This window comes from Aptenodytes forsteri, unplaced genomic scaffold, assembly GCF_000699145.1.
Source record: "Aptenodytes forsteri isolate BGI_AS27 unplaced genomic scaffold, ASM69914v1 Scaffold71, whole genome shotgun sequence".
Lineage (NCBI taxonomy): Eukaryota > Metazoa > Chordata > Aves > Sphenisciformes > Spheniscidae > Aptenodytes > Aptenodytes forsteri.
The window spans coordinates 2,326,511-2,343,286 of record NW_008795923.1 but is presented as its reverse complement, the minus strand read 5'-3'; the positions used below and the strand labels follow the sequence as shown (position 1 = coordinate 2,343,286).

General features: G+C 38.8%; 1 protein-coding gene across 2 annotated transcripts in view; it reads left to right on the top strand.

The window, feature by feature from the left end:
• SYT1 (synaptotagmin 1) overlaps positions 1-16,776 on the top strand; it is a 144,236-nt gene that overhangs the window by 67,382 nt on the left and 60,078 nt on the right. For both annotated transcript variants that reach the window (XM_009284928.1, XM_009284929.1), the window contains exon 6: positions 12,670-12,787. In XM_009284928.1, the coding sequence (XP_009283203.1) occupies positions 12,670-12,787 (118 nt within the window). The remainder of the gene's footprint in view (positions 1-12,669; positions 12,788-16,776) is intronic.

Here is a 16,776-nt window from a genome sequence, read left to right as displayed (position 1 = left end):
AGGTGGTCGATGCCCCAAGCCTGTCAGTGTTTAAGAGGCATTTGGACAATGCTCTTAATAACATGCTTTAACTTTTGGTCAGCCCCGAATTGGTCAGGCAGTTGGACTAGATGATCGTTGTAGGTCCCTTCCAACTGAAATATTCTATTCTATTCTACATCTCTGTAACCCATGATTTCTTTCATGTAATAGTAGATTTTCATCCCTGCATTTTCTTTTTCTATCACTCTTAAACATTAACTTGTATATGACAATATGTCAAAGCCCTCCAAAAAAACCCACCTGTAACTTCATGTGCCATCCAAATATGTGCGTGCTTCCCCATCCTCTTTTTTTTACAGTGAGGACCAATTTGTCTCATTGAAATTTGATATAGCAAATGATGATGTTTCTCTAGATACAGAATCATACTTTTCTACATATCCTTTAAATCATTAAATCATTTAAAATCTCTTAAAGACATGATTATTTCTTCAGAATGTCTGTCTGTGATACTAAAATATTAGTTGATTTCTTAATGGAGAACTGTATGCTTTCAGTTTTATCCATCAGCCTAAAGGAAAAATATGCACATTTAGTGTATTGGAAGTTACAACTTTTACGTTTAAAATTATAAAATACAAAAATTAACATTTTCTGATATGTGATAATTGTAACTGAGAACAGATTTTAGTTAAGCTCTACTAGGTTTGCTGCAACAATTATATGTTGCAGAATGACTTGAGCATATTGGCTTCCTGCTTGGATTTCAGCTGTGGAATTCTAGGGTTGGCATAAGTTCCTGCGAGCATAAACACCGGTCACACTATGTAAGAATTTAAGGCTCTGAAAATTCCCTGTTTATATGTTCCCTATCATGAAAACTAGCTGTTAATCAGCCTCAAACACAATTACTACATATGAAGCTGTGAATATCTTGTGTATAAACGTTGGGACATGCTCCTTAGACTTCTAGCCTGGGGTTTGTTGCCAGAAGGCACCACTATATGAGCTCTTACAATCCTCTGAGGATGACAGGTCTTTAAATCTGATCTATTTTATTTGCATTGAGCCTAGACTAGCTAACATTAAAATTTTCTTTCTGCAAAAAAATCTCCCATTTCAAAAACCTTTGTTTTGTTTAGAAATACTAATATTTCTTATCAAAATGGGTATTTTTCTAAAGGAGGTGAGGTTGTCTGCCCCAAATCTGGAGGACTCCTACACCTTCAAGGAACATTTTAAAGAACCTCCTATAATCTAACTCAATCTAGGAAACAGGCAGCATCCAGGAGATAGTAGTGTTCCCTCTGTGCCAAATTGGGAGGAAGGTGGCACAAGGAAACCCCCTTACAAACTTGAAAGTTAGACCTTGCTGGTTTTGGAGCAAGGAGCTAGAAACCCTCTGAGTCTCAGCCCATGGCATTTTTTCCTGGCTGCATGGCCATAAACTGCAAACTCCAAAAGCTCAGATTTCCTCATGGTCCTGACTTTGAGATAGTAGTGTTCCCTCTGTGCCAAATTGGGAGGAAGGTGGCACAAGGAAACCCCCTTACAAACTTGAAAGTTAGACCTTGCTGGTTTTGGAGCAAGGAGCTAGAAACCCTCTGAGTCTCAGCCCATGGCATTTTTTCCTGGCTGCATGGCCATAAACTGCAAACTCCAAAAGCTCAGATTTCCTCATGGCATCCTGACTTTCAGCATTATCCTGCATGTTTTTAATAGAAGTTCACCAAAACCAAGTCTCCTGTGACACATTTTAATATCATCTAATCAGAATTCTGTGGAAATTCCACTGGAAAATTCTGTGTGAAATCTTACTGACAAAGGTTACAAAGTGAAGGCTGCTGACAGTAGACCAGCGTTCGTTATAGGCAGCTTTGCACCTCTGCTGGAAAACTCTTACAGGGTCTTCAAACCCAAAGAGGTTGCAAGTCACTGCTCTTAACACATCAGTAGATGGAGAAAATAACACATCCATTATAGCTTCAGCAGTTACTCTATCTCTCTGTTAAAAATGCGTACTTTATTTGTTATTTGGATGTTACTGGATTCTACTCCAAGTCATTGATTCTTGTTATGCCCTTCTTCAGTAGATTCAAGCCATTTAATACATGATGCTTCCTCTTCTCTACAGTACTTAGGCACTGTAATCAAGTCACTTCCAATCCTCTTTTCAGAAAGCTGCAGAAATTCATCTTTTTTGTTTTTCATGATCACGCTTTTTCTCCATTTTTCCAGTAAGAGTTGTGACTTTTTACCTTTTCTGTAGTTTTCAGCATCTTAAAAAAAATATATATGTACACAAGGACTGTGTGCAGTATACTTTATATTTTTGCCATACGGGCAAAGTCACCAGCTACTTCTGCTCACTTCTACTATTGAGTGTTTTGCACAGCGTTACACTAGCAGTTCACGGTCTGTAGCTTATGACCCTAAATCCTCAGCAGGAGGCACTGCCTTGTAACATATATTTCCTGATTCAGTAGATACTTAGAAATAGTCTTGAGTTCTTTGTCTTAGGATGTAGAATTTTTGCTTTTGGCTGTATGAAAATGTACTCTGTGTGACTGGTTACAGCTAAGTGATTTAGCACTTCCTCTCTGACCAACCTGTTGCATTACTATTTACCATTATGTTAATTCTTGTATCACCTGCTTACTTTGTCAGCAGAATTGTCTTCCACATCTATAAAAACAGCGGTAGACCTTGAACAGCACAAAAAAAATTTTTGCATGTTTGCTTCATCAACCAAATTTACAATCTTACCAAAGAATGAATCTGGTTTTAGTTGAAAAGACCTATTTTCCCTAAAACCAGGTGACTTCACATTCATTATATTCCATATCCTTTAAACCATTATTAATGCAAACTTTTATGAGTTCTTCCTTCGTTTCATCTGGGTTTGATAAAAGGCAAATAGCTGATAGATACCGCCTTCATCCCATTTGGCCTTTTTTGAGTAAGATGGGCATAACATGAGCACTGTTCCAGCCTTCTGGAATTTCCCTTGTGGTCTAAGATTTATTAAAAATGAACATCATCGAGCCAGAGATCTCATGATAAGTACAGTCTTCTTTCCTAGATTTTTATAGATGACTGCAGTGACCTCTTTTTTTTTACTGAAGAGATTAATGAAATTCAGTGTGTGGTACTGATTGCTATGATGACCTTTGATGAGCTGTTTTGTCTTCCTAAAGAATGTGTTAAGACAGTTTTTCAAAGTGAAATAGCCAGGGGAAGTGGAGTAAGAAAAGAGGTTCTTGCAGTATGTATTTATCCAAAAACTTGAATATATTTCAGTAGTGTCATAAAAATATATTTTTGAATGCTTAGTTTAAGAAGTGGATATGAGCCTGGTAAGGGTAAGTCAATAGATTTGAATACATAGTACTAGTTAGAAGGAACTCATTCTTGAACTGAGCACAAATATTTAACAAGCTGAACTTAAAACTTATAATGCAAGAGGTTGTAGGAGGCGGCATGTATTAGTTTCTTCATTTCAACTGGAACCAAAGACAAAAATATTGAAATTATCTGAGAGAGTATTTTATATATTTCTGACTTCCATGAAACTAGGAAGCACTAAAGCCTCTGAGCTTTTCTGAGGGTTTTCAGCTTGCTTCTCTTCCAGCTGCATATCCTTTACCCCATCTCATATTTTTGGGAAGTTTTGATGCTCTGGAAAAATCTCCAGTACAAAACTTAGTAAAGAGGACAATGTAAGAAAACTTTTCAAATGAAGAGCAATGATACAGAAAGGGATTTCAAATCCTGCCTGTGCTTGCAGCACAGAAGCAGTGGATGGAAATAAAAAATGGTATTGACTTGGGTGAAAGTTTTCTTCATCTTGATAAATTACAGGTGGAGAACTTAGTAAGGCTTTACCTATCAGCTGTTAACTTACATCAGCTCTCTGTAGTTTTCCCATTAGCAAATCCAGTTCCTTTTCAGCTTGCTGTGCAGTCCCCAGGTTTGCAGCCCCTTCCAGGTCACCACTGTGGCTGCAGTGCAGTGAGGATCCTGACCTGCCTGTATGGCTGAGTTGTCTTCTTGTGAAAATAAAGGCACAAGCTGGTTTTGGCCCAGAACTGTGTTGCATGCTGCCCTGGAAGCTGGGGAGCATGGTAAGAATGTTCCTGTAAATTTAATGGAAACCAGTGACTGAAAGAGATTAGATACTCAGATTCTTGCCCTGTTCAGAGAAGCCCTTGAGCACGTGCCGGGTCTTCACATGTTCTCTTTGGCCCACCACTAGCTACCCAGCAAGTTTCTAGTTTTAAAACAACCACATCACGTACTGCCTCTTGCCTAATTGCCAATTTAGGAGATTTTTGGAGAAGGCTGCTGTATTTTGTGGGGTTCGTGTCTGGGGTCATGGAAGGGAGCTGGAGGTAGTGCTGGGGGATATTATGGAGGAACACGACAGCTGAACTGGTGTTGCAGCAAGCAGGAGATGAGAGAAAGGAGGACATATATTCGCGGGAGTTGAGTGAACCAGCCTGTGTCAGTGTCACTGCAAAAGGAACCATTTATTTATAATGTAGCTGGGACTGGTATGAGGTGCAAGGTCTTTTTGTCTTGGAAGTTTGTTACAGAGGAAAGGGAAGAAGATAGCTGGCTACGAAGGTAATCCACAAATTCCACTGAATTGCTCTTTGTGATTCCTGCAGAACATATGGAAATATACTCTATGGCTTCAGTAATGGAGACACTGAATTCACCTGATAGTCTTTCTCTGGGGCTGCTGAATTTCAGCAGGATTTACCAGCAACCAGAGGATTACTCATTCCATCATGCCAATCCTTCCCACCTACTGGTTTGTTTAATCTGTTTGTTCTGTCTTTTATTAATTGATAATGTATGGTCATCATAGCAAGGACTCTGTTCATGCCAGGTTTTTAATACACTACCACATCCAGTGGTACATCTTACAAGTAAGAAATCAGTAATTGATATGATTCTTAACTACAGTTCTCTGCTGTCTACTGATCCTTTTTTGCATGTATGCTGTAATTTGAATCCATAATCTAAAGCTTTGGAATCAATCGCTTTTGGAAACTAAGACACTCTTGGTAGTAGAGTTACATTAACTAAGCATTAAGGTGCCCATACTTACTACAAGAGATGTTTTCAAATCAAGCAAGGGTACTGTACTGTGGCTTCATGTACCCTATCACAGGAGGACAAGGGCTTTCTGTAGAGTGACTGCAATGCACATATAATATTCTAATAATTATGGAAAAGCTTTGTGATTTGACTTCTCACAGTGTCTGATAACCCCCCCCCAAAAAAAATCTTTCAAATGTATTACATTTCCTTTCAATGTTGTACTTAGACTACTCACTAGAAGACTAGCCTTGTGACATGCTATAGTTAATAAGTTTTCCATGCTGTCAAAAGTAATAATATTAATGTGCCATTCAGTTAAATTAATTTTGTTTTGTGCACTGGCCTGCATAAACGTGAGTGACATTTAGAAATATGATCAGGCAGGAGCTGAGGAGAAGCCAAGTGGCAAAATAAAGCAAGATGCAATCATTAAAGCAGAGCAGCCAGCTGCAGGCATTTGTGGGTAGGCAAAGAGTTACAAAAAACCAGGCTATGATGTTCGGGTGTATATATGTTTCTTTTATATTCACTCCTCCCTTTCTCATTTATTTAAGAAATTCATTTTCTTCTTGTTTAATTAAGAACTCAGTATGTTTGGTAGCATGGTCTCTTGTTTGGAAATGAGGGTGCGTTTCTGCTAATCTTTGATTTCAAGTGCCTTCAGCCACAGCATTTCTCATTTTGCAAGAGGCAGCTGATTGTAATGCTTTTAAACTGATGACCGTGAAGTGTCATTTTCTACTAATAATAACAGTGTTTTCTCTTTCCATTTCCTCTGCTTTTTAGAAAGCAGTATTAGAAGTGCTTTCTCTAAACAGTTAAAAATGTAATGAAGACGACTAAAAGGAGGAAGCTGACAAAATCTGACTTGTTAATTTTTTAATAACATTGGCTGGTTCAAATTATTGCCCAACTTGCTTTCAAGTCTGATTTACCATTGTGTTGGAGAATATTACATAATTAGGGCAGTTAAAAGAAATGCAGTCTACTACCTTTCTATATATATATTGCAATAAGAAGACGAGATTTGTGAAGAACTTCTATGTCAAGTAGTGCTATTCAGAGGGGGGGAAAAAAAAAAGAAAAAAAAAAAAGTAGATTTTTATCTCCACAGAAAGATCCTGCCAGGTCTGTTCCTTTTAAGCAAAGGTAAAATGTAGTGCTGGCATACAGAAGTTGTATCACAAAGGAGTCAGAGAGTAGGACTGTAGTAGGGAAATCAGTCAAAAAGAATATGGAATTAAACCGTTTCTTTTGGCTCTTTCTCACTCCTACTTTATACCATGACTGTATCCCTACAGATGCCACCTCCTGATACCTTTAATAAATTAACTTCATTTGAAAGATTGTTCCCTGTCTGCCCTAAAACTTCTTCCTTTTAAAACTTACCTCATGGACCTTTGCTTCTATTTCTGTTCTCTGTTCACCTAGCATTAGTCTTTCCATCTCTTTAGCCTGTTGTCACTGCTAATCCCTTTTTTTGCAGCATCCACAACGAGCCCTCTGGATCATTGCCTCAAGAACCCTCTGTTTCTTCTGAGATCTCCTGCTGTAACCTATTTCACTTTGCTTTGCTTCTTAATTTACTTGTTATGTGGCTTGTACCTGAACACTTTACATTAACAGGAGCTTCCTTTTATGGCCAAGTTTGCACATTTGAAGAGGGTATAACCTATGAAGACACTTCTGAAATAACGTTAGTAAAAGCAAACAGGAGAGACTTTTGATCACAGACACTCTGTACTTCCATTTTGTAAGACAAGTGTGTTATTCCTGAGAATAAAGACTGATCCTTGAATAAGGAAACATGCAGTGGGGCATTGTCTGTTCATATTTTATTGTTTTAAAATATTTTCTTCAAAAGTGCAGTAGGTACAGTCATGAAGAAGGTTCTTCCTTCTCTCCGGAGGCATTTAGCACCTATTTACTGCTAGCTGTATAACATCATGGCTGCTCTGTTCATGGGCATGGAATTCTTTTAGACAGCAAAGGAATTATTCTGCTTGGCAGATTAATGGTTTAGTTGTTAAAGTCCTCAAGTTTATATTGACTGGGTTTATAGTTAACATTTTGCAAGTCTGAAATAGCTACTTCTGTCATCAGCCTTTTGATTGAAAAGGGTTGGGAGTACTCTACCTCTCCTATTCGCTCTCAGTACTTTATCCCAAAAGTCGTTCATAGACTTTGGGGTACAGTGGTACTTGGTATGCATACCTATTCACGTGATAGTCTCCAAAAGTGCTATAATAACGGGCTGACACATTAGCTCCAGCTTTTCTTTCTCTTTCCAGTTCTCCTTTATCTTTCCCTGCTGCACCATCTATTTCTAGCCTATTTATGCAAACTGAGTGTTAAGAGCTTCTTGCTCACTTCCCACTCCTTTGTCAAATTGTGGCAGAATTGTCTGCATGTTGTGGGGTCATCTAGTCCCTGATTTGCAAGCGTAAGAGAAAAAGATTGTCTTTCTTTCCTGGTTGTACCTATCACAGGTTTGAAATTTTCTCCTTTTCTTTAACCATGTTTTTATAAAGAATTCAATGCCTTTGAAGCTGGTAATGTTAAGGACAGCTGCTGCGGCAATACAATTTCAGGTTTAAAGAAAAAGGGGCAGCCCAACAAACCAGTATTTCCTTTTCCCAATATGATCCCTATTTGTCCTGAGCGGTGTGGAGGAGCAATATTTTCCCAGTTGTCGATCCCAGCTATGCGTATGGGTTGCTAATTCTGCCCACTTGCTGTGGTGGTTTAATTGAAGTTATGGCCAGTTCATGTCATCCATTTCTGCATCCATGTGATTCTGTTACTAGTATTATTGCGACACCTTTGTGGCTTAGTGTATTCATGGTTTATGTGCCAAGAGGAGGAATTTGTTGGATTTGAGATCTCTGTGTGTAGACACAATACAATGGCCTCAAAACTGTCTGAAGCCCATGGATGTGGGAATTAGGATTAGAAATTCTGTCATTACAGTTTACCTGGGTTTCCTGAATTTGAAAGACTAATTTAGCTTATAACCCACCTTTATGCTGTCCCTGTTTTCTCTGCAGAGTTTTAAAACATTTTGGTTTGTGTGAAAACTATACAGTGAACATTATGAGCTTCCATTGTAAATACTGATCGGTGGAAGACTCTATTTTGGGTCTTCGCCCATAAACCATGTCCTATTGTGTTTCTCTCAGGCTTATGCAAATATCAACAATCAAAACCAGGTACTGAACTTGGAAACCCACCTCACTGCATTTATATCCTTCCTCTACTGACTATTTTGGAGTCTTAGATCCAGTTAGGGAAAAGCATATGGTGCTGTGGCTCATTATTTTGGTATTGTTTTACCAAGAGAGCTGCAAGCATCAACTTTCTCATAATATCTTCCACAAAAATGTTTATATTAAGAAGATAGATATCGCTGTTAGAGATTCAGTGGTGCGGATGAGAGTAATCTGCATAAATAGCATTTTTCTCTGTAGCTTATTAGGAGAGTGTACTGTCAAGGCAAAAATGACTACTGACAAATACGAGAAGAAACATGAGACAGGCAGGAGCCACTTAGAGTCGTCTCTAAAGAGTCCAGGTTCTCAACAGGACTTCAAATAGCCTTTTCTAAGCTGAAGAAGTGTTAGCAGCGCTGTCTGTGTCATTTATGTTCTGCTCCATTGCCTCCTCTTTAAATGTAATGAAGTTATGAAGTTGCTTAGATGGAGAGAGTCTTTTGATTGGTGTTTAGGCATTATACATGAATAGGTTAATGTCTATGAACCTCCCAGTTGGAAGTTTCTAACACTAACTTACAGTTTCCATCAGAGATCAAAGTAATTTACTAACATAAATTATTTATACATAGGGCTGAAAGAAATTCATAATAACAATAAGGCACCTCCATGAGATAATCACCATACCAGAAGCACTCATCTGTACCTCATAGCCCTGCAGGGGTTTGTAATTATCTCCTGCAAACCACACCTCTAGTGATTGCTTTTTGTTGCTTCATTGCAGTGCTGCCACTTGCAGTATTTTGCCTGACAAATATTTTTAAAATTAAAAAAAAAAAAACCCAAAAACCAAACAGGTTAGGAATAGAAAACTTGTGGCAGTCATGCAAAGAGAAAATGTTAAAAGTACAAGAAATATTGAAGAAATGCAGTTAGTACAGGTTTTAATAACAACAAAAAAGTACTAAATGTGATCCTGTAGGCATTTTAAGAGGTACCTATGCTTTTTCTTCAAGTTATTCACTGGAATAAGCCCATCATCTCCTGCTATTTCCCGTGGCTTGCTGGTGATCTATGGAAAACTGGCTGTTTACATGATGCTGGCTTCTCCGTGCTTCCTGCAGCTAAAATTACATTAAAAGAGGCTAAAAATGCATTAAATGCTCTCATAAAATTACTCTTCTGTGTAGACAATTGCGATATTTCAACAGAAGCATAACATGATTACAAATGGAGAAAGGCTGGTGAGAGGTGATGGTCTCCGTGGCAATAACTGTGTTTGTAAAGTACCTCCTCCAGCCTCTGCTGAAGCACTCAGATCAGAAACAGCAATCCTAACACCATTTTATGCTTACTAAACACACTCTAGTCTCAACATAAGTACCAAAAAAAAATCAACAAAACAACCAAACCCCAATCAAAGGAACAATTAGAAGCATGGTCTTGATTTAAAAGTACCTTCCAAAATAGATGTTTAGATAGTCTGCTAATGAGGTACATTTCTGAGGAATACAAGGGAATACAAGTTCCCGTGCTGCGACAACCAAAGCTCCGCCTAGTGAATCTAGAGGTGAGGGCAGAGCCCTTGAATGTCGGGTGATACATGAGTACAAAGGTCTCCAAGAGGGGGGACTAAAACGAGCTTTCAAATATACTGTTTCAGTCTTATTCAGAGCCCCATGAATCAGCCAGACTAATTTAAACCAAGTCTACCATGTAATAGAACAGTGACCGCGGAGAAGACTGGGCGGCTGGGTGAGCTGTGATCATGATAACACAAATCAATAAGCAATTGATTTCTTCCATTCTGAACAAGCCGCAGGTGATAGATCAACTCCACCGTTAGCCTAGCCAATATGGACTTCCAAAACTGAATGTCAGGGGAACAGGAGCGTGCTTTGCTGTCACTGTGCCATTGCAGGCGCAGTTAGAGCCGAGCATGAGCTATGCAGATTGTACGGCTGAAATCCTTATTTCCATGATCTGAATCTCTGCTGGGATTTATAACAGTATATGCAGACAGGGAGGAATAGTAAGTCCCTCCATAGAAGTACAGGCCATGCTGTGAAGGATATCTTAGGTTATTCTAGATATGAGTTAAAAATGTAAATTTTCTGGTATTAGGATCCCTTCTTTTGAGCAAGGTCATAACATCATTATAGCCCTCCTGGGTCAGATAGAGGTCTCTAGGATACTGCTCCCCAACCAGCCCATTTCCAGCCTGAAGAGTCCTAATCTACTTAGCTGTTCCTTCTGCAGAAGCTGTGTCATATCTTTGATCATTCCTGCTGCTTTTCTTGGAATCTTTCCCAATTCTATCATATTCTTTCTGACGTGGGGAGGGCACCATAACTGCACCAGTTTTCAAGATACTGGCACATGTGCATTCTTACAGTGTTTTTATACGATACACACATTTAACATCATAAGCTATTTTGTTGTGTTCTCTCTGAGCATTTCCTAATTATACATAACTGTATTTGTTCTGTATGTTTTCACCACTGGTGATTGCTGAGCTGATGTTTTGCAGGGAACTATCTATTACAATCCCTAGGTCTCATTCCCAACTTGTAATAATCAATTCAGAGTCTATCCCTTTATAGGTGTTGCATTATTATTGCAGTTTCTAAGTTTTTTTAAATTAAAAGGAACAATAACTACATGATGCCGTTCTTATATACGCCACTCCAGTCTTTTGTTGGGAACAACCAAGAATCTTGCGTCCCCAGGAAAGTCTTCTGAGACAAGCCCACGCACCTTTTGATAAGGGAGGAAGATGTAAACTGTGAAGTATAGCTGAGTATCTGGCATGCGTCCTTCAGATGGATATACTGCAGATGCTTATCCAAACCCGGATAAAAAGTGATTGCGTGTAAGAGCTGTTGAGAGAAGAACTGCCACTGATGCTGAAAATTTGGCTCAGAGGATAAAGTTCAGTTTCTCTTAAATGACTTGGAAGCTTGACTCCCAGTTGGAAAGGAATTTTGGTTCCTTTTACATGGATGGTAAAGTCCTTAGGACATGGGCTGTCTTTTCTCTAGGAAACAGCCACTACATCCATGAATATGTGAGCCAGTTGCTCTCAGTAGTGTTCCCCCAGCTTTTTAGGTAAGGTTCTGACTTTGCCTCTTTCCCCTTGGCTCTTTGAACCTGGTAAATTGCCATGTTCTTTTTGCATTTGTGGTACGGGGAAAAAGTGCATCATTCCTGCAAAAAATTACCTACTGTCTTAACAAAGAGCTTGGATACACCCCCAAAAATTTTCAGCAACCAGCCTTCCGATTTATTCTAACAAAATAATGGAACCAAAGAGATATATCTTGATAGAAATGTACTTTATGCTCTACTGCCAGAATAAATTGTGGAAACAGACATGTGCCATAAGAGCTACTGTTTTTGAAAGAGAAGCATTGCTGTCTGAAATGCTTTATTGGACCGTTCATTTAACCTGATTCTTCTTGTCTCAAAAGCAACCTTGTTAACCTAGAGATACCGTTGTGCCTGAAAGGAAGGAGGAAAGCAGCTCAGATCATCCTAGTGATCATTTCTAAGCAGTACTCTCCTCTTTTTTTTCCCTCTCTCTCTCATATCTGCAAGTTCAAATCTATTACTCCTCCTTTTAAAACGAAGTTCCTGTAATTCTGAACATAATCCAGCCTTTCCCTCTTTGCCAGGACTGTTAGGAAGGTACTAAGCAATGAATTGCAAAAGGTTGCATTTGGCAGGATCCCAGATGATAGGCTGCAAGGCTGAAGGCAAAACCAAATCCTTCCGACCATTCCTGATGTGAGGAGGGATGCACCGTGTGCTTTCCCATCCTGTATCTGCCTTGGGTTTTTTGCCTGTCAGATAGAAGACAAGTCTTTTTTTATACTGAATGTTTTGTGCTTTGTGGTTTTTATACTTTTTGCTTTTGTGACAAAATGTGATGAGAAAGATCCATGTTACTGTTTCGCAGAAAGCAGTCTAGTGGTTGTGTGTGCATGTGTGTTAATTGATTTCCACAACCTGAAGAAAAACCCCAGTCATGACTTGGTTTAAAGGGCAAACAGTATTTGTGGGACCCTGATTGTCAGGGGTGAAATGCTGAGCAGTATAACTTACTTTGCAGCCAGCACATATCTTGTCGTTTGGCTCCATACAGGATAGTTGCTGTGAACTCCAGTTGCTGCAACAGACTTGAGGTTATCAAGGATTTAAGCTGGGCAACTTTTGGCAGATATCTCATATTGTTCATTTGAATGTTTCGTTTAACAACAGGAGTTTAAGATGTAATCCTGTTAATTTTCTGTGGCGCTTTCACAATTGTATTTTTAAAAGGTACAATAAATGATTAAAATATAACACCATGTCTTGTTTGCTTTCACAGCAAGAAAAATTGGGTGATATCTGCTTCTCCCTCCGTTATGTGCCTACTGCTGGCAAACTGACTGTCGTCATTCTGGAGGCAAAGAACCTGAAGAAGATGGATGTCGGTGGACTATCAGGTACGTGCATGAAAATCTGCTTGTAGATTTTGCAGGCTCGTAAAGGCAGAAAATCAACTCATTTTCTACTGGAGATCTCTTGGTTGAGAAGGTAAGGGCTCTTGTTCGCTGTCTGAAAAATGCCGTTTGTGTTTTCTGAAAGTTAGAGCATGAGTGAGTATATCACAACTCATTCTAGCTTAAAAAAAGAAATTTCATTATACATTGCATTCCACTCCAAGACAAGGTCTGAAGAGTTAAACAGTCAGACGACAGTGTAAGCTCTCTGTACTTTCCTTCTCTCCTGTTGCCTGGAGATAAATACAGACTATTGAGGCAAGAGAAAAAAATTTGACTACGATTCCTATTGTCTGTTTAATCTCACAAAACGTGAGCATTTCCCTGCAATGTTACTGATAATACATAATAGAGGAACTCACCACAGGTCAGCATGCTGACTGCTGGTTGAGGTGCTAGGATAATTGTTTCTACATTTGAAGGGCTCAGGTGTGATTGCTCCCATGCGCAGAGTTGGGAGTGCTCTGCATTTGCATATGCACCAGCAATCAAAATGACAGTCTTGCACTTGTGGTAGTCAGTCAGGTTGGTATCTCCAACATGCTCAGTACCTACAAAGAGTCCTCGTAGTCTTTCCTCGTAGTAAGGCTATACACGCCGTGAGTGAGATGATGTACACCATCTCTAAGGGAGGGTGCAGTCAGCCACGTGACATCAGGGCTGTGTCTCTGTGGTAGGGCTGTGTCCCAGGGACCTGGTGGAGCTCCATGTAGGCTTCTGTTCTCTGCTGTGTCTGGAATTTGGACACAAATTACTGTCTAAATTGCCAATTAGCTGAGACTAAATTAAATAACAAGATGCTTTATAAGGAGAGGTCTTTCCAGGAGAATTTTATTTTATATACCTTCTGTTTAAAAGAGACAGTTTCTACCGACCATTGAGAATGAGGATATTGCCAGTGCAGCTCTAGAACTGAAAACTTTTACAGCTGTCACTAACATACAGATGATGTAATCACCAGTTTTGCATTAGGAAGTGACAAGAAAAAAGCGTTTTGCTTTTATTTTCTTACAGTCTTAGCACAGGGTAAGAGTTATATCCAAAATACACAGAGAAATGGGAACCTGCTAAAAGCAAGCCTGAAGGGCTTACCACTTCTGATGAACAATAACAGGAGGACCTTCACAAAGTGAGGGAAAACAAAGTCTCTTACCAGTAACCAGTTACCTTTTTTTTTATTTTACTTGCTTCTAAAGTCTTCCACTGCACAGCAACAGACATAATAAAGTAAAAGATGTCAAAATATTGTTGTGGTCATTACCTCAATCAAGTCTAGCTTTTTCTTGTCTAAAATGGACACTGGATTAGGACACACTGCTAATAGTTTCCCTAATGCTCGTACTGAACCAATTGCAAATTAATGTTCTTAAGCACATTTACTTCCTAATTGTTTCCTAATGAAAGATTAGATTCTCATAATGGGGAAGTGTGGGGTTTTTTGACTGAAATGTAGCTCTAAGAGCCAGAGCATCTATATTCTTTTCCAAGCTTTGCGAGAAATGTGATGGATAATGGGTACTCAGCTCATAAGAAAAGAAACAAAGGGGCAGGGGAAGCACTAATGAACTGAAGACCTTCTACAAATTTCGGATGGAAAATATAATGCATTGTGTTGGAAATAACTATGAGGAAATGAATGGGCTTACTCTCCTCTATATGCTGAAGCACATAGAGGACATTTAAATATATTTCTAGGGCATGACAGGTTTTGTTCTCCTTTTTTAGGGCCATGCCAAACTAGAAACATCATGTTCTCTTGGAGACAAACAAACCCAATGGGATTCCATGGTTGTAGCAAGAATTCAAAAGTCACTGACAGTGATAAATGGCAGTTAGTACGGTATTCCTGAGGCAGTAATTATAGATGAAATAATGTTGGTTTAAAGTGGATCCAGTATCTTTCATTAGGGAATTTATCTTTTGAATAAATTATGCAGAAATAACTTTTGAAATCAAGCTGAGATTCTGTTGTCATTATTCACACTAAATAATAACTACTCTCAAAGTACAGTACTGCTAAGTGGTAATGAAGGTGACAGGATTTTATCTCGATTAGCAAATGCTTTCCCCACTAGTTTTGTTATTTTCTCTAGATACTAAAATGGCTTTTCGTTTTGCAAAACCGCAAGTTTTGCGTTGCAGTGGAGGTGGGAAAATGTTAACAATCAAATGTGATCTCAAACCGAATGTTACCTATATACTCAACTGCACTTACTGTCACCAAGGGAAAGCCATTAGCAAGAGGTGAGAATTATGTAGTTGACACAGATGGGGAAAAAAATCTTAGAAGTTTGTCAAAAATAGGCAAAAAAGTATCTGGGTTTTGAGTTTAGAATATGTCTTTTTGTTATTCTCTCCTATTTTGGAGAAGATGCTGGAAAAGCAGAAGACAGACATTTGGAAAGGGCTCTGCTTTCTCTTGCATCCAGCCTTTATGCCTCTCTGTGGAGTTTATCTGCCTTGCAGAAAGGAGGAGCCGGGCCCTGGCTCCTGCAGGAGGTCTGACACAGCGCTGCCAAGCATTCGCAGCACAGCGGCGGGCGACCTTGCGGTTTGCTTCTGGCTGCTTCTCTCCACATCTTGAGTATTACTGCTGCTAGTAAATATCTGCTGTACCTTTGCACCTCAACGGTATGGAAAGCTTTAGCATGTGTTATCTTTAGTCCCAGTACAAAGAACCAGTTTCTGTGGCTCAGTAGTCTTCTGCACTTGTATTTAGTAATTTATTAAAAATTGGAATGCATCCATAATTGTGGTCAGTCGCACTTTAAAACACGCTTGATTTTCAACATGTATATTTTATGTTTTGCAGATATAGAGCCCAGTTAAGAAAGTACCTATCAAAAGCAAGAGACCGATCACAGTAGATGGAAGTACTACCTTTCCTAGCATTTCTACAGGGTGAAATTCTACTGGTGAAACCTTAATCCTGCTAGTCAGCGTATATATCCCATTTAATAGTTACTACAGTTGAAAAAAAAAAAAGGCCTTTATCTCCAGTGTTTTGAACTTTTCCATAAATTGTATTAGCAGTCAAAAGCCAAGCACAAATTACTTTGGAAGCAGACAATAAAAGACAACAGACTAATCATCAAATTCATTAGACTCCTTGTAACAAAACCGGATCACCCATCTGAGCAATAAACTCCCAGGTTTTAAACTGAATGGCAACATCAGGCTGTGACTAAAGCAAACCTTGGCTCAAACACTGGAACTATTCAGCCTGAGCTCATCAAGTCACCACAACAAGTGGAAATTATTACTTCTGGTGAGCAAGGGCCTCTGGCAAACAATTATGCATGTTTTTAAATGGCATTTTAATTATTTAAATTATATTCAGATGCATTTTTAATAAATCTGACATCTGGCAGGTGATATGTAGGAACGTCAGCTATAAAGAGATTATTTTTATTTGTCTGAATTTGCTAAACTCAGGTTACATGGCTTTATAGGTATCCCTCACCCAAAACGTCTGCGAGACTTAGAAGCTTAGGTCTTACGGCAAATCAAGGGAACTTAGACTCCCAAGTCACTGTGTTGGGTTTTTTTAAATTTTAATTTCATTTAGATGATTTGCAAAACTGGAAGATTTCAAAACCAGTTTGCAGTTTAATCTCTCCAAACAGGCCATAGAGATACAGTCTGACTAATTCCTCGATAAGGGCACAATGCAGCCTAGCAATGCCGTTTGGTTCACAAGGGTCATCTATGAATTATGATACTTTATTCAGGTTTACAATGCCTTCAGTTGCAGAGAGAGGGCAAGAATTATCTGCAGCTCCCCTGTAAGATATTCATTTAAATAAAAGTGCTCATGATTTCAGATACTGATTTAAATTAAAACAAAACTTCTATCTGAATTCATTTTAATCTTGTTTTGTATTTGTATTTTTTACTTATTTTCTAAAGAAAAAATGGTTGTTTAACCCTCA